Source organism: Cloeon dipterum, chromosome 3, assembly GCF_949628265.1.
Source record: "Cloeon dipterum chromosome 3, ieCloDipt1.1, whole genome shotgun sequence".
Lineage (NCBI taxonomy): Eukaryota > Metazoa > Arthropoda > Insecta > Ephemeroptera > Baetidae > Cloeon > Cloeon dipterum.
Genome location: NC_088788.1, coordinates 12,757,615 through 12,777,063, shown reverse-complemented (window position 1 = coordinate 12,777,063; position 19,449 = coordinate 12,757,615). Strand labels below are relative to the sequence as shown.

At 42.2% G+C, this 19,449-nt stretch overlaps 3 protein-coding genes across 8 annotated transcripts in view; 1 reads left to right on the top strand and 2 right to left on the bottom strand.

Annotated features, from left to right (window-relative positions):
• Positions 1 to 2,200: 2,200 nt before the first annotated feature.
• On the top strand, positions 2,201 to 6,547 carry LOC135940574 (histidine protein methyltransferase 1 homolog). The gene is made up of 7 exons (XM_065485512.1): positions 2,201 to 2,218; positions 2,284 to 2,356; positions 2,493 to 2,705; positions 2,807 to 2,979; positions 3,039 to 3,268; positions 3,328 to 3,443; positions 3,808 to 6,547. The coding sequence occupies exons 2-7, from the start codon at positions 2,332 to 2,334 to the stop codon at positions 3,843 to 3,845; spliced, it is 795 nt and encodes a 264-aa protein (XP_065341584.1). The 5' UTR covers positions 2,201 to 2,218; positions 2,284 to 2,331; the 3' UTR covers positions 3,846 to 6,547.
• Positions 3,935 to 5,563, bottom strand: sgll (sugarlethal). 2 transcript variants are annotated; one of them, XM_065485513.1, is made up of 7 exons: positions 5,439 to 5,563; positions 5,028 to 5,134; positions 4,808 to 4,964; positions 4,655 to 4,754; positions 4,543 to 4,596; positions 4,294 to 4,493; positions 3,935 to 4,179 (listed from the first exon to the last, which is right to left on the bottom strand). In XM_065485513.1, the coding sequence occupies exons 2-7, from the start codon at positions 5,128 to 5,130 to the stop codon at positions 4,017 to 4,019; spliced, it is 777 nt and encodes a 258-aa protein (XP_065341585.1). In that variant the 5' UTR covers positions 5,131 to 5,134; positions 5,439 to 5,563; the 3' UTR covers positions 3,935 to 4,016. The 2 variants fall into 2 exon arrangements, with proteins under 2 accessions (XP_065341585.1, XP_065341586.1); XM_065485514.1 differs by having other exon boundaries at positions 5,028 to 5,087; positions 5,439 to 5,536.
• The window catches only part of tn (thin), a 29,567-nt gene continuing 16,135 nt past the window's right edge, over positions 6,018 to 19,449 (bottom strand). For 3 of the 5 annotated variants that reach the window (XM_065485506.1, XM_065485508.1, XM_065485509.1), the window contains 7 exons: positions 18,409 to 18,687; positions 16,851 to 18,083; positions 15,955 to 16,640; positions 14,823 to 15,657; positions 14,547 to 14,764; positions 11,944 to 12,161; positions 6,840 to 6,977 (listed from right to left, as the gene is read on the bottom strand). In XM_065485506.1, coding sequence (XP_065341578.1) covers positions 11,948 to 12,161; positions 14,547 to 14,764; positions 14,823 to 15,657; positions 15,955 to 16,640; positions 16,851 to 18,083; positions 18,409 to 18,687 — 3,465 coding nt within the window. In that variant the 3' untranslated portion in view covers positions 6,840 to 6,977; positions 11,944 to 11,947. Of the gene's footprint in view, positions 6,978 to 11,943; positions 12,162 to 14,115; positions 14,255 to 14,546; positions 14,765 to 14,822; positions 15,658 to 15,954; positions 16,641 to 16,850; positions 18,084 to 18,408; positions 18,688 to 19,449 lie in introns of all 5 variants that reach the window. The other 2 variants (XM_065485510.1, XM_065485511.1) reach the window with 2 other exon arrangements.

Genomic DNA, 19,449 nt, shown 5'->3' with positions numbered 1-19,449 from the left:
ATTAATCACAAATGCTTCTTTTTGAAAGAGCTTGTGTAATTATATCTTGTAAAAGTATGTAAATACCCGCATTTCGCATTATTTTACTGTTGCTGATCAGTGTAGTTTTTAATTAGATTTAACTGATTCGCCTTATCTGCAGTTCTTACAAATAATTAATTTCTGTTCACGTCTACATTGTGTATCATTCGCAAGGTTCTTGATTTAAGACCCAATTAAATAAATTTTGAATTGAAAATAACAGTTGTAATTTCTGCTATAGACCATTTAGCATCTAGCACCCTTTTTCTGCACAGCTTAAGGTCACAAACGGACATTATTTTGTCTGTTCCTGACCCACAATAAAAAAATCTTATTCTCCTCTGTTAGCTTCTATTATTGAAGAATTTCTCTATTGGTTACATCAGCATTGTTGGAAATAACGTTTCTCCAGTTTAAATATGCTTTAGGGGTCAAGAGTCATACGTTGGCAGCAAGGATGCTCAAGAGATCTCAACTAAACATTTATGATCGCTGGTACGAACAAAGCGGGAAGGCTAAAGTTCTTGAGGCACAGCGAGTCAAGAACAAAAACTTGGAGAAGCTCAGGCCCAAGCTCAAAAATCAAGAATGTGCAGGATCAAAGAAGATGCAGAAATGGGATAGTGCGCTTCTCTGTGGACCAAAGAAGGCCACTGAGTCGCTGACCTCCGTAAAGAAAAATGTCGCTGGAGGAGATGCCAACAGTGCTTTCGAGGATCACGTTACTGGATTGCGGTCCAGGGCGAAAACGCGTTACAACTGTTTGTTCAGACAAAAGCTGATGCAGGATAGGATGAAATTAGCCATGGAAAATTGGATTGTGGGCAGCACTGGAGCGAACATAGCACCAATGTTGCGTGTGAGGGTTGCGGATAGACGCAAGAAGTCATCTGACGCAGACACTGTTGTGTCAAATGCGCAACATTGGGCAGCTTGTGGCACTTGGCCTTCTCGCTTCTCTGACGATCTGGCTGGTGGGCATTCGTCTGTTCCAAAAACACCTGAGGTGGTCAGAAGAAGCAACCAAGGCCTGTACAAACGCTGGTTTGTGTCTCACAGAGATTCGATCGCAGAGGCGCAGCAAAAACTGAAGCAAATGAAGAGAAGCAGAGTCGCTGTCTTTGGAAGTTGCAACGCTTTGAACGCCCACAAGTTGAAAGAGGTTTTTGAACGCAACCATCTTGATGACTACCAAGACGCAATTCAGGGGAAGAAGTTTACTTATGAATGGATTTTAGAACAAGAGTCGCTGATTGAGAAAAGACTGGTGAACATCAGGGCAGATCTTGCACCAGAAGACATAGATCATAATACTTGGAAATATGCAGGCTGCATCAACACGGTTCATCCTTGGGAGGAAGCAGTAGAATTTGAATTTGATGATTGCTCATAAAAAGCAAATCTATAATAAAATAATTTTGAAAATCGTATAAAGCAAGCTTAAACCTATAAAGCGCGTTTCAAGAGAAAATAAAAAATACAATAATAATATTCTTCAAGATGTCTTAAAGATTGCCTCAGCCTCAACCTACTTCTTTTACTTTTCATTTGAGTTAATTTGATCATTTTTTCTGGATAGGCATAGGTGGAAATGTTTGTGGTAAAAAGGCTCTGCTGAACCACATCCACAATAAAGTTCAGTTTGAATCTAAAAAGAGATAAAAATATAATGTCACTTGATATGGATCCATTAAAACATTTTTGATCTTTATATATCATAGTAATAAAAGAATCCAATAATGGCAAGATTCTGGAACGTGTCGATTTTCTTGTAATCAATGGTGCATTTTCAGGGCGAGATTATTGGGAATTCCACTTTCATCGACTTCAAAAAAGGAGAAAGATTAAGCGGCGTAAAGTATGGTAAACTTTTTATTCTTAATTCGCGCCACGCACCTTCTCGGTTTATTATGGATGTGTCTGGCTGAAAGAAAAACTTGTTAAGAGTTTCTTACAATTGATGGATATTTTAATATTTCTTATGATTATCAAAGATCTAAAAAAGTCATAATTTCATAATTGGGAAACTTTCATTACTTTTTTAAGTTTTGTATGTGCTTACAACCATAGCATAACTCTCTTTTACGAACGCATTATATTATTTTTTTGTAATTAAATTGTTGATAGTTGTATGGTTATGTTGGCAGAATTGTATGTTGACAAACTTTACTCACATGCTTGACGGGTGGCTGTGCCGGTGACAGGTCAGTGCCGCAGCTTATTTATTTTCTCATCACTCTTTTCTGGATTTAATTTTAGTAGACAATTTGGCTCTACGGCTACGGCATTCTTCTGAACGATAGCGAATGAATGCCTGACATCATGGACACTTGCGGTAATAAATCAATTAGTGATCACGGTTTCCAAATCACTAAAATGTTATGACATGTTTGTGTAGCACAACACAACATTGCGACGATTGCGACCAATATTTTCCAGATTTTTACGATTTGTAATATTTTCATTTTTAGATTCTTCAAGTGACCTTTCTTGGCAGCCAGCTAAAGAGATGGTTTTTAATTGTGATCCTCTACTACCATCATCATATCTTCACACCTGTGGAAAAATTTCCTTGGAACTTGGCGTTGCTGAGGACGTACTAAAAATAATAGAGGAAAATGAGGAAAGCTGTGTTAAATCTGCTGAATCTCAAAATTCGGACCTGATTCCTGCTTTTTATGAAGGTTTTAATAATTATTTCGTTGTTTTAATCACGCTCTAACGCACATTTGAACGTGCAGCAGGATTTTAAATTTAATAATCAATTATAATTTTTGCATTTAAGGTGGCTTGAAAGTTTGGGAATGTACAGACGATTTGTTAGGGTTCCTGTCAAATCCATCCAACATACAGCAGAAATTAAAAGATTCAGCTGTGCTGGATCTTGGTTGTGGCTCAGGAGCTGTGGGAATATCCTGCTTGATGTGTGAGGCATCGCAAGTTCACTTTCAAGACTATGTGAGAAACTTTTAATTTAAAATGTATAATACACATCATAGATCGCTTAAAATTTATAGAACGAAGAAGTCATAAAATATTACACCAGGCCAAATGTGACTTTAAATTTCCCTGGTGTCAATGTGGAGGACAAAGTTCGATATTTCTCTGGTGACTGGGAATCTTTCTGCGGACTGGTGCAGGATGTAAAATATGACCTAATCTTCACATCTGAAACTATATACAATCCAGATTGCTACAAAAAGTTGTTAAAAGTTTTCAAGCAACTTCTCAAACCAGAGGGCCACGTGTAATAATATGATTCATATTTTACTGGTGAAGAAGATGTTCTAATATGATATCATTTAGTTATGTTGCTGCCAAGACGTACTACTTTGGAGTAGGTGGAGGCACAAGACAATTTGAAGAAGCTCTGGAAACGGATGGAGTTTTCAAGAGTGAAGTAGTGTGGAAATTTGATGCAGGTAAATGATGACAAAACAGACAAAACAAAGTAATAAATTGGTGAATTTAGATACAAAAATTAAAGGGATGCAGTGATTTAGTTAATTTATTCCAGAATGTTGATAAATCTCCCTATTAAATAACAGCTGTGTTATCCCACTGGGTTTCATTATAAATATATATATGAAAGTAAATTAAATCACCATTGCTGAAAACTGATTATTCTGATTAACTACAATCTCAGTACTGAATATAAGCAATATTTCCCACTGGTTTTCTGCCATTCTCTCATTTAATGTTCCAGCTAAACTGTTTTACTATTTTTGAGCCAAATTTAATCAACTTAATGTGTCCATGTTTAAAATTCTAAATTTAATTTTATAGGTCTTAACCGGGAAATTCTCAAACTGACTTGGCTATGATGGGGCTCAAATAAAGGTCAGTTGACAAAATTCTATTATTACAGATCAAGCGCACATTTATTGTGTTAAAATTAAGGAAACAAACTTAATTACATAGTGTGCATTATCTTTAATGGAAGACTTGCGATTATGCACAAAAAATAAAATGAATATGTATCACACAATAAATTTTTATGGAGCTAGTCGCTCAAACACCCATCCATCTTCTCCAAGGTGTGTTGTTTCCCCATTTGCTTCAGAAGCATCTGCTTTACGGAAAACAATCCGATCGTGCACGCGGTTGCTTTGACCTTGCCAGAATTCAACTTTGTTTGCAACGACCAAGTAGCCACCCCTGTGCAACAGAAAAACGATTCAATTTGTTTCAAAACTATTAGGCACTTTGAATTTTATCAACGGCCTCTATTTAAAATGAAGTCGTTTGTTAGAGCAGTATTATTTAACGCACCATTCATCTGGGCGGTCAATTTCCTTGTTTTCATACTGGGCAGTGATTTCTCTCTCGCGAGCAGCCAGCTCTTCTCGTCCGTGGATAATTGTACTCTGATGACTTACGACGGCGCCAATTTGACTGTCGCGAGGTCTCTCATGGAAATATTTGTCAGACTCTGAAGCACTTATTTTCTCAGCTAAGCCTTCAATGCGGACCTAGTTGAAGAAGATTCAGCTAAGCATCATTAAACTCAAAATATCTTACTGATCGCTTCAGGGCTTCCCAGTAGAAAGTTAGCGCTGCCTTCGGATTTTCAGCCTGTTTAAAATAATTAATATTGCAATTCGAATTCAGTCATAGAGGCATTATTTAGTACCAGATCTTTCCCTTTCCTACTTGAATAATTAGTGAAGAACCGGAAACCTTCCTTGCCAAAGTTCTTGAGCAGCACATATCTGCAGGAAGGTGTCCCATCTCTGAAAAACACATCTTTCTTAATTGAAATATCCACTTTCCGCCTTTGTATTACTTTGAGGCAGTAGCAAGGCACATGGCGTTGGCCTCCAATATCCCCGGCGTTTTACAGGCTTCATCGAACCAGACTTTGAATTGCCCGATCGGTTCCCTGCAAGCCAAGTCACTCTCCAAGAAAAGTTCCTTCTTGTCGAGATATTTAATCCTCATTCCTTAATAATTAAATCCAGAATCAGATCATATTTATACTATCTAAGATCTGACAAAATTTTTACCACTTATGTCTACTGACAAAGGAGCACTCGGAGTTGCAGCCATTCTAACCGCTCTGTAGCCTGCGTTTAAAATTGGTCTAGCATGAGACAAAATTTTGGCCATTAAACTGAAATTACCAGAGAAGCATTTATTCAAATAGTGGGAGACACCTCATAAAATGATATGTAAAATGGAAACCAATCTTATCTGCAGTTGCAAAATATGGGTTCAAAGTTCACAGATTTGGCAAAACAGACATTTGAAAAAATACTAACTGCGTCACAGAATAATTTTCAGCAAAGCTTTATAGACAAAATTATCAAAGCGTAATTTAAGGTCAAATGGTCTCTGCAGATAGGCGTATTAAACTCTAAAAAATCTGACAGCCAGCTGAAATTGTTTAAATCTATTTTTCTGGAGCTGTATAATACCTTGCTGCTTGAAGCCTGGAGTGTGTCAGCTGTGTTGTTATGTAATGTGGGTGTGGCAAGGCCTATTGACTGGTGGAGCGCAGGCAACCGTGTGAGCGTCTTCGTAATCCCGGTTGCATACTCCTTGACTTGTGCAGGGGCTCGTAATAAAGTGAACGTACACGCTCTCGTGTTCTTTGCTCCTCTCATTTATCTTCCATCACGAACTTTTATTGTTCGTTCGTATTTGCAAATTACATGTTGCACCCGCCCTAGATTATCTCTATCCCATTTATAATCCCGAGAGAAGATTATTAAGCCGGGTATGTCGCTATGATCCAGTAAATTTCTGTGCATATAAATTAAGCGATTATTAATCCACCTTTGCCAGCTGTAATGATATATTTTGTTGAAAGTATGGGAAAATATATTAAGATTCGCGCAATAAAAAATTAAGACATGACTTTTCATAGTAGTTGTTTACTTTTAATAATTTAATCAATTTAATTGATCTGACATGTGTTATTTTTACTTGGCTAATATCAATTCTATTTTGGCATCTCTATGTTGTGGACAGGTTGTTTGGAAAATAAAACGCTCTTTTTAGTGTGGTTAATTTTGATGGCTTTTATATTGGAGCGCGATTCTCATTAATTACAGAAGCTCTCACACTATTCCTAATTCGGTCAGTTAGAATTTTTGATTCCAAGAAAAACAATGTTTGCAAACGAAATGACACAATATTGCAACAGCTGCAAGTTTTCACCTAAGTTAAGCTAATAATTTTGAAATGGGAGTCATTAAACAAAACAAAGGTGGGGGTACAGGGATTTCAATCAATTAATTCGCGTCGACTAGAATAACTCAAGAAAAGTTTGCACCAGTTTGTGTTCTAAAAAATTAGAACTTGGCCAACTTTTTTACAAATTACAGTGGATCATAATTAAAAAAAGCCTAACACAACCTTTTCGCTTCCAGGTGTGTGAAATCATTACAGGAACTTTTACAACAATGCAGCACGTGTGTTGTGAGCAGTTGAAGCGATGATTTACCCTTAAAGTTTCACGCCAGACAGTCTGGCGTGGTGTTTAGTAATTTCCCACTCCTGTGGTCGCTAATTTAAAAAAAGTCCATGATCGCAAAAAGGCTCTGCTCAGTTCCTTGAAAAATATATAAAATGTGCTAATTCGGCTCCAATAATTACAAGTGATCACAGGAGTCACACGTGCGAAGAACAACATAAAATAGAAGATTTGAATCAATTACGTTAGTAAAAGCGTTTGGGATATTGCGAAAATATGGTGTTTGTGAGTGTGCGTGCCTCTGCTGCTGTCAAGGGTTTGACAATAGGAGAATTTCGTCTGGAAGCTATCTCAAAGGGTCCACGTGGAGTAAGATGATGATTCTGTTGTGGGCGAGGGTGTTTGGTGCTTGGGTTTGGATCTTAAAGCGTGGTCCAGCTGGAGTTTTTGACCTATTGTTAAGCCTCTGCGATTGGCAAGGGACGTTCCGCCGGCGACTCCGTTGGCTTCTGCCAAGAACACTCGTCCAGGTGCTGGTCTGTAAACAAGAGTGCGTTTTCCATTAAAATTTCCCTCTGCCTCAAAGAGACGACGACTATTCAGAGAAAAAGAGCGAATAAATTGACTTGTTCCTCCCATGGGGCGAGTATGGGATAAGTCCGCGAATTCAAAGGCGAAAGATAATTTCGTGAGAAATGAAGGGCTGGATTTATGAAGCCGCCTTCCAATAACACAGGCGCCCATATGAAAAAGTGAGTGACTGGAGACTGTGTCAATATTTAAGCTAGACTGCTGCTGTTTCTATACGTAACTCGATATGAAATGCAATTTATTTTTCGCTCTCTCTTTTCCGCGGTCAGAGTCAACGCCGGATATTTTTCTTGGAGGCAGTCAAAATTAAAAGGAAAAGGATGAGATCAAGTAAGCTCGAGAAATATTGAAAAACTTGTGCCATAACTTTTCATAAGAGAGTGTGTATGGTACGAGCATTTGTGTCTCATTCAATCTTGTATTTAGCAATTTCTCTTCATTTCGCGCATGTTTCGTGGGTTAACCTACTGTTATTTATGTTAACATGCATCGTCATGGTATGGCATGTTGTTTTTGCCCTATAGACAAGCCGGCGTCTGGAAATAACTCGGCTTATGTAAATAAGCACGATGTAAGAAGATTCTGACGCGTTTGTTTAAAACTTCATTAACGAACAGTCACTCAAATTGGAGCGAAACTATTTCGCGTTAATTTGCTAACGCTGAAAGTTACATTTATCGCCCTCTCATTCGCCTCTCTCGTCGAGCGAAATAAGCTTCCTCGCAGTTTGTCACAATGTCTCATTTCGCTAAAAGAGCGCAGGGAAAATTCCCTTTAGTGCTTGCTCACCTAAGTAGCGGCACCATATTTCAAGCATGTATTTTGCATGTTGCAGAAGACTACGCGGAGTCGACTGGTGGCTCCTTGCCAAAGTCGACTGCCGCCTCTCCACCGCTCTCTATTGTCCAATTTCCCCCGCTGCTGTTATATTTACATTGGTGAGGTCGACTCGGTTTTTTTAAATACTCGCTCGGCTCCCCATCGGTACTGCTGAAAATGCGCGCACTCGTGTGTGTTTTCGTGGTTTGCTTTTGAGCGTTCGCTCAGCGCAGACAAAACGGCTTTGCATTATTCAACAGGCACCAATTTCAAATTAAAAAAGGATGCGATGTCGGTCTGTAGAGCAATTAAACTTATTAAAAGGGGCGTATAGTATTGTATAGCTTCAGAAGACCTTTAAATTAATTATATCTCGCACATTTAAGGCGCAAAAATTAGGCAAATTAGAATAAATAAATGATGAAACAACCAGGACATAAAAATTAACTATGCGAACGGTTTTTAGTTGGAAGTGAAAGAATTACACGTGTCAATGATGCTAAATTACGGGGTGGTAAAATTTGAAATGTGGCGAGTTATGCGAGTTTTTTTCTTGAACCTCTGCTCAGAACATCCCATGGGCTATGAGCTCACCGAGTCCCAATAAACCGCCAAGCGGATAAGATGGGGCCCGAGTGGCCGCAAAGGAGCTTGGGTCCAATTCGTGGCCATCGTTTCGCCTCTTCGCACCGAGGTATTTGATTGAAACGCCATACAGCTGGATAGGTGCGAAAACCAGAAAGTGGCTAGTCGGCGCGCCGGCACGCTTTCCAGCCCGTTGAGCTATTTTACCATTTAGCATAAGCTATGATTTCAGATAACTTATCCAAATTTGCAGTCCTGACTAACAGGTAACCTAACTTCGTTCTTGACTCTTGACACTTGGACAAGGATTCCTTGATTTTCAATTAATTTATTTTTTATCAGGAAGACTGCAAAAAATCGGGTCAGTTTAAAGAACAAGGGAATGCACTCTGCTTTCAGAAATTTAGGCATTTTGTTTTATTAAAGTTGCAGAGCCCAGTACAAACTCTTCTGGAAAATATTTTCATTTTCCTCAGAAGGTCCAATATGACACGTCGATCGATTCCTCTTCTCAAATATTTACTATAAAATTTTTAAAACTCGCTATTGATTTTCGCTCTATAAAATGTTTTACTAGCTTTATTGTCGAGTCAAAAATTTCAGCCTCTAAACTTGGTCGACATTACGACAGGATACACATCATATCCAATGCTATCAGTACTTGCGTCAAAACGTATATAACTCTGCGATGATTGGGAGTACATGAACTTTTTAACTTACAGCAAAGTAAAAAGCCTCGTGACAGGTAGGGTGACTAGAGTAGAGCGCATTATTGGAAAACTTTCCCTGCATTCTAATTAATGAAAAGTAGTATACTCTGTGGTCTGATTATTTAATGGAACGCATATAAGACGCTTTAAAGAAAGTTTTTAAACTGTTAAAACCGAGAAGTTTTGTCTAGAGCAAGGTCCGTTAAAATGACTTTTAATAGCTTGACAATTTTCTCTGCCAAGTATTTTCATTCGAATTTTCAACTGGAGTGCTTTAGAAAGGCGGAGTCTCATTGTTAATCTTCAATGGACTGCTTAATACAAAATTCGTCACTTTGAAACAACTTTTTTATTTATGCCCTTGTTTCCGGGACGCTCGTTAAGAACGAGAACTTTTATTTGTGTCATATATGTCACGACCCTTGTTTTTTGGCAGAATATATAATCAAAGGGACTCGCGCGAAACAAAAGAAAGAAAACGGCGATTTTTCCGCTGCAAACATTCTGTTGTGCTGTCCAAAGAGCACAGAGAGCAAATTCAAATTCAGAGTGCTGACAGCAGCGAGTTTGCCGGCCTCTCTCGTCAGCTACTTACATTTCCATTCTGCAAAATCAGAACTTTCTTTGGCACGTTTAAATAAATTCTGAGTGATTTAATACGTTTTTCGAGTTTGACGTAAAAGGTTCGAGCCTGAGGGAACAGTGTTCGAGGGATTTTCTTGAAAGGAGTTGCATGTTCAGCTCTAAAAAAAAGTTTTGGTCAGCGGAGAACAATAATAAAATTTCCCGCATAGCTGGCAGGCAGGCGTTCACAGTGCACAGAAAGAAATATTCGGGCGGACCGTCTGCATATTTCGGCGTAGCAGCCGCACCACAACAAACTTGCCTAGTGAAAGTTTATATTGAAAAATTCTCGGCGAAATTGGGAGGAAATGAGAGCAGACGAGCCCTGAAACAGCAAGACCCGAACCGCAACAATGTTGTCCGCCCCGTGCGTCTAATTTGATTTCAGGCGGTCCCCGCTGTCAGCAAGCCAGCCAGCCAGCAAAACAAACTTCCTCGAATTTAGAAGAAAAATCGATGTTCGATTCATTAAAAGTTAGGACCAAACAATTTGAGACGATACAACTTGCTCTTTATTCAATGAAGGCGCTCCGATTATGATCCACTGATATTTCGCTGCTTGGGTGTATTTCTCGCTAACCCGCAATGTTTTTGAGCCGAATTCCTGCGCGCAACAAACCGTGCTGAGCACTAAATTTCGCAGCAGGACTGCTGAACGGGTATTTAATTAGTGCACCCCCCGCGTGGGCGAAAATTAACCACAACTCAATTAACTCATCATCCTGCAACGCATTGAGAGCAACTAAGAATTAGTTCTAAACCTCCTCCTCTGGAGAATAGCAGACTCAAATAATTGTTTTGTTAGTTTGGTTCTTAAAATAATTTTTTTTAAAACATTTTGACGGAAGTAATTTTTGAAATTAATTATTGGATATCAATTATACTTATAGATTGTTCTAGATTGCATGACATCGACTACAGGTAAATAGGAATGCCGAAGTGTTGATGAGGTTAAATAATAGATAAAAATGTTACATTTAAAGAGTGTAACTTTGAAAAAATTATAAAACATTTCTAGCCTATTCAACACATAGACCAGACCAATTACAATGAAAGTACATGCAACGTTATGATCCGATATCATTCCAAACATTATCATTGAATAAAATGCAAGCCATGCAATTGGCCTAAAAGTTCATAAAACGAGATCGGACACATACATTTGCACAATGCAGCGTCAAACACACCAACAACTACCTGCCGACGTTTGCACTTTTGCCGTTTTGCGACAATCGTTGGCATTCCGATAAATATATGGTTGCGATATAATATTGCCCATTAATTAGGCTAGCACGTGGACAGCTGAAACGCAATTAGGGTTGTTCTCCACCTCACACAAAGGACAAAGCGGTTGTTAACTGAATTGAATTCACCGCGAGCAGTGTAATTAACATAGCATGCCACGAGCGAGGTTAACTTTTGCTTCCTTTATTGCATAATTATATTACTGTCCTCTTTCCTTGCGTTTAAGCCAACTGGCATCCGGAGAGTGGATCATCAAATCGTGTGGGAGTGTAACATCTTGAAGGGGAGTTGTTTCGCGCGGCTCCTCTCGAACCAACTTTTAATTAACTGGAAGCCGTTTTCTCTGTGTATATATGTATATTACCTCGTGACATTATGATAGAATAAAATTCATCTAACCGTTATCATTGAATGGAAGAGGAATTGGTCGTTAGTTGTTGGCACGCTTGAATTTTTACGATTGGGGCAGTAAAATTTTACTGGCGGAGCAAAGTCGTTAAATTGTACGTGGCGTGGGGTTGAATGGGCAGGTATTTTCCAGATAATTTAATTCGCTCAACGCTACTTTTGAGCTCGCTGATGGATTAGCAATTATAGAATGGTTGAGGGTGTTTTATGTCCAGGGCCACAAATTTAAAAATTACTGTTCGGCGTAAAAAAAATTACTACCGCTGGCACCACAATTTTCGATTTTATGGAGCGTTTGGAAATTTCCATTTAGAACTTGTCGTTACTGCAACATTATTTCATAAATGGCATGGTGATCAAAGCTGCTTAAATTATTAATATTTAATCAACACATATCCTACTTCAAAGCTTATTCAACCAGCTTTTATAGTGATAATAGCAATAAAATGTAATAAAAATTGCCTTTTGATTTTAAATATTGAAGATAAATTATATTCAAATACTAAATTTCTACTTTCTTACCTGTTTAGAAGACCTGGATTCGGTGGTTCTCTCGGTCGCACACCAAGATGTTGCCGTTGGACATCACCGCTACTCCCTCCAGTCCCTTGAACTCGGCGTCCCCCGAGCCCCAGCACCCGAACGCTCGAAGGAACGTCCCGTCTGGGTAAAAGATCTGTATGCGGTTGTTGCCCGAGTCCCCGACGCAGATGTAGCCTTGGTCGTCCACCGCCACCCCTCTGCCATGGAAAAATAGTTAGAGTATGTACCAAATTGACCTTGTTTTTGTTGTATTAAGGGCCAGAAAACATTAATTTGTAATTGTAATTAAAAATTCCAATTCTACATCATGTGGATTTTTTTGCGTGTAAATCATGATGCTTTTTTCTCACTTTTTCCTCGCAGTGCATTAAGGACGCACTTGAGACATTACACACTGAATTTGGGGCAGGAAAATGGTCGTTAGCTGGCGCACGTTATTAAAGGGAGCTTCGTAAAAACTTTTCATCATAAACGATGGTAAAAAATCCCTCTCTTTCTCTGGAGATATTAATATTTGTTTTAATATACGACGTTGCAGCTCGGGGTAAAAGAGCAGCTCCCACCAAGGCTGAAAGAGCATCTGAGTATAAGGGGATCCGGAAACCTTTGTGTAATTGTAACAACCACAGTGAGTTTTCCGCTCTTTCGGGTATATTTTTGAAGGACGCGCACGGTGCAACTTTTTGCGTGACCGTAGCGCAGAAAATGTGCAAAAATGTAATTTGGGACGTGTTTGGCGTCTTAAAAGGACCGAGGGGTTGGAACGGCCGCGAAGCCAATGGTTGTCGTCAAGACATTTAGTTAAAAGAAGCAGTGGTTTGACCCCATTTTCACCACGGCGTTGCGTGATTTTGTGATTGACAGCCGCAGCGATCTCATCTTGCATCCATACTAGATTGAAGTGTGCCCGACACGAAATAAAATCGGAATCCCAAACAAGAAAAGTGATCATAAAATTTATATTGCTCTCGGGAAATCGCATGTTTTGCAACAAAAACAGAATCTTTTTTAAGGGATAACCCGATATTGCTCTCTTGAAAGCTAATTTATCCGGAATGGTGGTCGGCAGATTGTGCTCGCTTGATTCCTTTGGGCGAATAATGAAAATCCTATAATGATTGCCATTATTCACAGCTGTTGACTGATACAGGCCGAGTTTGAAATTGACACGGCCATCGGACGCGAAGGCAATTTTTTCAGCAGCGGCGCTTTTAACACAGCGTGCCCCAATTCGTCTGAAAAATTGCCTCGTAACCAGGCATATCGCGCGCAACTAATCAAGACTCGCGAGCTAGGTACCCCGAGGCCCAATTATTGCTAAAATCGAGTTGATTATGAGATTTTTGTTCCACGAAGGGAAATTCCCTATCAAAGACACGATAAACCATGTCATAGCGTGATCTGGCTTTTGCGTTTAGTGGCAAAACGATGTGCTAGCGTTATCTATAGTGCGTTGGGATGAGGTATTAATTCAACGAGATCGCCTCTAATTTGTTAGCCGATTATTTCTGGGACGGTTTCAGTGAAGATTATGTCTGGCACGAATTAATTGTTTATTAGCGTTAATCAATGGCATTGTTTTGCAATCAAGCGATTAGTTTTTACCAACATCTACGTGAAATTAGAGATGCGTAACCTTTTTGTTATGAAAATTTGTGGATTTGATTATTGTTAAAATGAGATGAGTGCTAAAAACGGTTGCAAAGAATGCAATAAGTTCAAAAATAAAACTAAGAGGAAATACTATAAATAAAAAAGCTAATTGTAAGGGGTTTTGTATCCTCATTAGCTTAAAGGAATATTATTTTTAAAAGGGTGTTTTCTAACAATTATTGTAAATTATTTGACTGCTGACTAAAGCTTAATTTATTTTTTGCGACTAGTTGATGCTTGGATAATAAAGGTTAAAACAGGAAGAAAAATGCTTGCGCTTTCATTGATAACAAAAAATAAATTACGTCAGTTCCATAATGCGATCCTGGAATTTGTGATCGATTTAATTGGGTTTTCAGTATTTCCTCAAAAGAAGCAAAATGTTGCTTAAATAATAGTATTCCAGTTAATCGTGAATCAAAAGCGTGCAACGACACGAAAATGGGGTGGGGCAGCAGCCTGTTGCCTTTAATTTCGGCAGACGCAGGTGCCGCTTACCTCCGTCAACATTGCAATTGGCGGATCTGGCGTAGAGACGCTACTAGGGTGGGCAGCAGCACTTGAAAAATTAGGCTCAGTTTTGCATGACGATGTTGGGGTAAGAGGTGGAGTTGGAAATGGTGATGCTGAGCTTCTTCTGTAAATGATTACAGAAAGCACTCTTTTTATTCTTGAGACGAATTGGATATTAAACAGACACAGAGCTGCCAGAGACTCCAAGAAAGATTTGGGGATTTCATGTGCGCGAGCATAACACAGAGCGTACCGCGGGTTTCAATAAAGCACGTGTGATGATGAAAAGTTTTTTGTTTTGTTTTGTTTTAGTCGAGTTAAACAAATGCAAATGAAGAGTTAATGGTGAGAAAGATAAAAGATTATTTGACTGCAGTGGAATTTCGCGCCGGACGTCCACCTTGCAGCGCTCCTACCTCGGGAATTTGAATTGTCCTTCCTCAGATCCTTCGCTTCCAAACGTGGAAAGGACTCTTCCGTTGACGTCGAATATTTGAATACGGTGGTTATTCGAATCTGACACTATCACTCTGTTAGTGTTGCTAACTGCTATGTAGTGTGGGTGCTCCAGTTGGCCAGGTTTGCTGCCGGCGCTACCGAATTTGCCGACAAATGTGCCATCTGATTGGAAAACCTAGGAACCGAGAAAATTGCGTAAAATTGATATTCGAGCACGGCGGATCGCATCATACTTGAACTCTGTGATTCTCTTTGTCACAGACGTAAATGAAACCCAAGGCGTCGGTGGTCACGCCCCAAGGGTAGTTGAATCTTCCGTCAGCCGTACCCTGGCTGCCGAACGCCCTCAGGAAGCGCCCCGAGGGGTCCAGCACTTGGATGCGGTGGTTATATCGGTCGGCGATGATGAACTGTCCTATCCTGTTGACCGCAACTCCGGCCAAACAGTCGAACTCTCCTTCACTGCTTCCATACGCTCCGAATTCTTTGACGAAGATTCCGTTCGAGTCAAACAACTGGACTCTGTGATTGCTTGAATCGGCCACGACAATCGTGTTGTCTGGCCCGACTGCAATCCCGCGCGGCCAAGTAAAACAACCGGGCTCACTCCCCCGACTTCCGATCTTAAATTGTTGCCGTCTCTTCTGCAGGTACTGGTTTCTAGGGATATTTGCGAAACCGGCTGCCACTGTAGGAGAAGTGGGGGAGGTAGGCGTGTTTTTTTGGTCGTCGTCAGAAGTTTGATCGAGGCTGGCGTTACGCAGAGGTAAGCCGAGCGAAAGGCGACGAGACGCCGCAGAGCCAGCCGTGGAGGAGGCGCTGGCACCGGAACCCGCAGTGCCAGCTTCTTTTTCCTTGGCTCGGTTGCCGTACTTGTTCTTCAGGTAGCGAGCCCACGAGCTCAGTGCTGCGCCGTCCTTCTCGCCGTTGACCGCGCCACTCGCGGCGCCTCCCCGTTCGGGGGAGTTCTCGCGGGACTTGAGGGCGTGCGTCGACCTGCTGCGTGACAGTTCGGAGGTGCCGCCGAGCGCACTCGACGAGTTTGAGCCTACACCTGATGTTCCGTACCTGCCGGACATATAGCCAATTTTGTACCCAACAGCTGTCATTATGGTTTGGGCGGTATGGTAAGCGAAAAAATGGACCAAACGCACAAGAACTAAAGGAAAATAAATAAAAAGACACAAAAACACAGCCAAAATTGAAATGGGATGACTTTTGAAATGTGTGTGCGGACAAAGCTACAACGTGTTTATGATAGCTACGAAAATTTGATAAAGCATGTACGCGCGGACAATCAACTTAAAGGTTTGCTTCAAGCTGCTCATGAAATCCCCAGAATTTTCAAACTCAACAACCTCATACCTTGAGCGCCCTGATCCGTACTTGTCCTCGGTCGAGTACTTCCTCGAGGCTAAACTGCCTCCCGAAGGCCCATCCTCGTCCTCTGGCGACAACGCTGCGGTGCTCTTGCTGCGATTAAGAAACCGGCTCGTGTAGCCGGAGCTGCCATACCGCGACGACGGTGTCTCTTCCTCTTGCTTTCTTCCGTACTTGTTCGCTTGTTCTTCACGTCCGGCATTGTAGGCACGCCTACCCCCCATGTACGAACTGTCATTGGCAGGAGTTCGTGTGGTTGCCGTTTCCCTGGCCTGTGCACTTCTGGCAAGCAGCGAGTTTATGCCTGAACCTTTTTGCTGCGACGCGCTCGTCGTTTCGTCCTCAGAGTCGTCCTCTGACTCACTTTCCTCCTCAGATTCGGACTCTGAGCTCTCTTTCTTTGGCTCGGGTGCGGCTGGGGTCGACGACCGGTTGGTGTTTAGGAACCTGCTTTGGAATTTCGGCTTTTCAGTTGAAGTCGGGGCAGTGGTGGTCGCAGCTGTGGCGGCAGAGCGAGCCTTGGTGTTTGAATCGCTCTCCTCCTCGGACTCGACTTCTGAAGCGTTGTTCACGGTGGCCGCTGAGCTGGTTTCGCTAGCTTTTGGAGGGCTGGACGGTTCCTCCTCTTCTTCTGACTCCTCGGCGTCGCTGGAAGCCGTCACCTGCAACACCTGATCTTGCACACAGACTGCTCTAATAAAGGTGGTCGTGTTGTTTATGTTAATCTTACTCAAGTGTTTGTATGAATTGGACAAGGGACATTTTTATGAATAGATAGAGAAAGACGTTTCTTCACAAACAATGTTTTTACGTTTAAGGGTGAGCTACGTGTTTTCTATTTATGTAGTAATTTGGTATATTTTTTATTCATCGTCACGCACCTCGCTTGGTCTCCTCGCTGGTTCTTCTTCGCGGACCGTTGTTCTGTCGACCGATGGCCGCGTTTCCGTTGGAACGGGAGCAGCGGCACCAGCCGCTGCGGTTGACGCTTCAGCCTTGTTTTGCTTCTTGATCTTGGCGATTTCATCCTCTTCGCTGACCTGCCGAGAGGTCTTTTTCGCTGGTTGACCGGCTACTGGCGGCTTGGCACCAACAGCGGGCGCAACAGGAACCGGCTTAGGTTCCTTAGCCTTCTTATCTTTCAGTTCAGTCTCTTGGAGGCGCTTCATGACTCTTGGTGAGTCGGAAAGACGGGTGATTCCACTCAGAGGCCCCTTGGACACGTCCTCGGTGTCGAGCACGCGTTCGCGCTCCTTGCGCGGAATGTGCGTTTGGGACGGAGACTCCTCGCTGAAACGCACAGATCGTCCGCCAGCGGGCTCGGGGTCGTCGTCAGGGTTGTCCAAGTGGCGCGTGAAACGAGACCTGTAGCGAGATGGCCGTCTGCTCTCGGTATCGTCGTCGTACTCCTCGTTCCTGCGGCCGTACCTGTTGCCCTGCGGCCGTTCTCCAAACTTCCTGCCGTTCAGGGCGTCATCAGCTTCACCGCCACCTCGCGAGTAGTACTGCTCCTCCTGCTGTCTGAACTGAGAGGCCAAGCGGTGGTCGCTCTTGCTTCTCATGAGGCCAGGACCCGAGGGAGGCTGCAGGCCACCGGTGTTGCTCTGGTTTCCGCCCTGGCCTGAGCCCATTACTCCGAAGGGCTGAGGCATGTTGATGGCCAGTTCTCCGTAATTGCTGACGTTGACCACCAAGGTGTTGGGGTCGTGCGACATAATGAAGCGGGCTCGTCGCGTGTAGTCGCTTTGTTCATATTCAAAATTTCTAATGAAATCGACAGTCTTTAGGAAAATATCTTTTGTGTCCATCAGCTCGCAGTCATCCCAATCAACGGCTTCCGTCATATGCTTATCTGCGAGCTCGCAATTGGCCTGGATGTTAGACAGCTCTTGCTCCAGCTGGCTTTTAAGCGTGGTCAAGTTGCGCGCCTCGGTTGTCAGATAGCGGTCTATCTCGTTTTTCAAGTAGTCTGTGCGATCTTTGAGAGCCTTGGTCAGGCGTCTGTGGATCTCGTCGATTTCGCCCTCCACTGACGCACAGTTGAGGGCCAACCCTTGAGCGTTTTTCTCCACCATGGCGACTGCATCTACAACCCTAGGTAGTCCGCGGCGAATCTGCAATATTTTATGAATTGTCAATTGATTTCCCTTTCAGCTACTTTACATAAAATTATTAATGTGCTTGCATTAAATCATCTGCCCTTGTTAGCATTTAAATATTAACTTCCCTCAAACAATGAACACGCATATTGTGAAAAGGCTTTCTGAAGACGAAGAAAATTATTTAAGCAGCTAATTTTGGAGAAGCGCACAGAAAGTTATGCTAGACTTGGCGGGAACGCATTTAATATTTAAAGTGGCTCATCGTAAAACGCAGCCCCAGGCAAGCTTCAGTGGAGACCGCGAGTAATTAACGCAGCCCTGCTAATGATATTCATACTTGGTTGTTAATTCGCGAGATCTCGCGCCGCAAGATGTCCATGTGCGCCTCCTTGCAGTCTGAGCAGATTTTCTTCTCGCAGTGCATGCAGAGCGAGCAGTAGGCCTTTTCCGAGCACACGTTGCACCGCTCCATTATTTGGTTGCTGTTGGGGTCGGGCAGCTCGCCGGTAATTTCGATGTGCAGCTCCAGGAACCGCTGCAGGGTTACGTTGGTCGGGAAGCCTTGCACCCCTTGGTAGGGGATGCGGTGTTCTGCACGGCATTCTGGGCATTTGACCTGCAATCAGCAAATGCAAATTTGTATTGATTCATGGCTGACAATAGATTTACGGTCTATGCACTTTTGATTTATCACCTGCAAACACGTGTAAGTGTCGGCAGTGACCACGGTCAAACAATAAACCGGCCGACAAGGCGTAATGCAATTGGACAGGCAGCTGGAAGGGGGCCAGAGTGTTTATGAGCCGCAAGTGGCCGTAGCACACGTCGCTCTGGAAAAGAGCATTCACAGAAATAGCCGGCCAGTCTGGGTATTTATGCAGAGCACTCGCCGTGAGTTTATGCGTGCGAGACCGACTGTTTGCATCATTTCGCATTCATTCTATAAATAATATGCCGGCTCAAAGAGGCAGGATTATTTGCGAGTGTGCAGTGCATTCGTCCGTTGGCGTTGGAGTCTGCGCGAATTCGTCTGGCAAATCCCGCTAGAGCATCCAATTTGCGCTTTGATAGGCAACGCGCCCAACAAGCTGATCCTGCCGGTTGCATATATTTCGAATGTTTATATGTTTAAATTCAGCCGTGCCTAGCTTTTTAACTCGATCAAATTAGTGTCCGACAGTTTTGCTTTTCAAAAGACACGCTCCAATTATCGTAATCCGCGTTTGATGCAATCGCTTAAGCAGGCCGATGTCCGATATCCTTGTTGCTTTCTCTTCCGTGATGGCAATTTTATGGGCACAATGGCGTGGCAATTTGTTCGAGCCATGATCTATTAGGATAAAGCCATTGGCATTTTAATGCGGAATCGATAATGGAC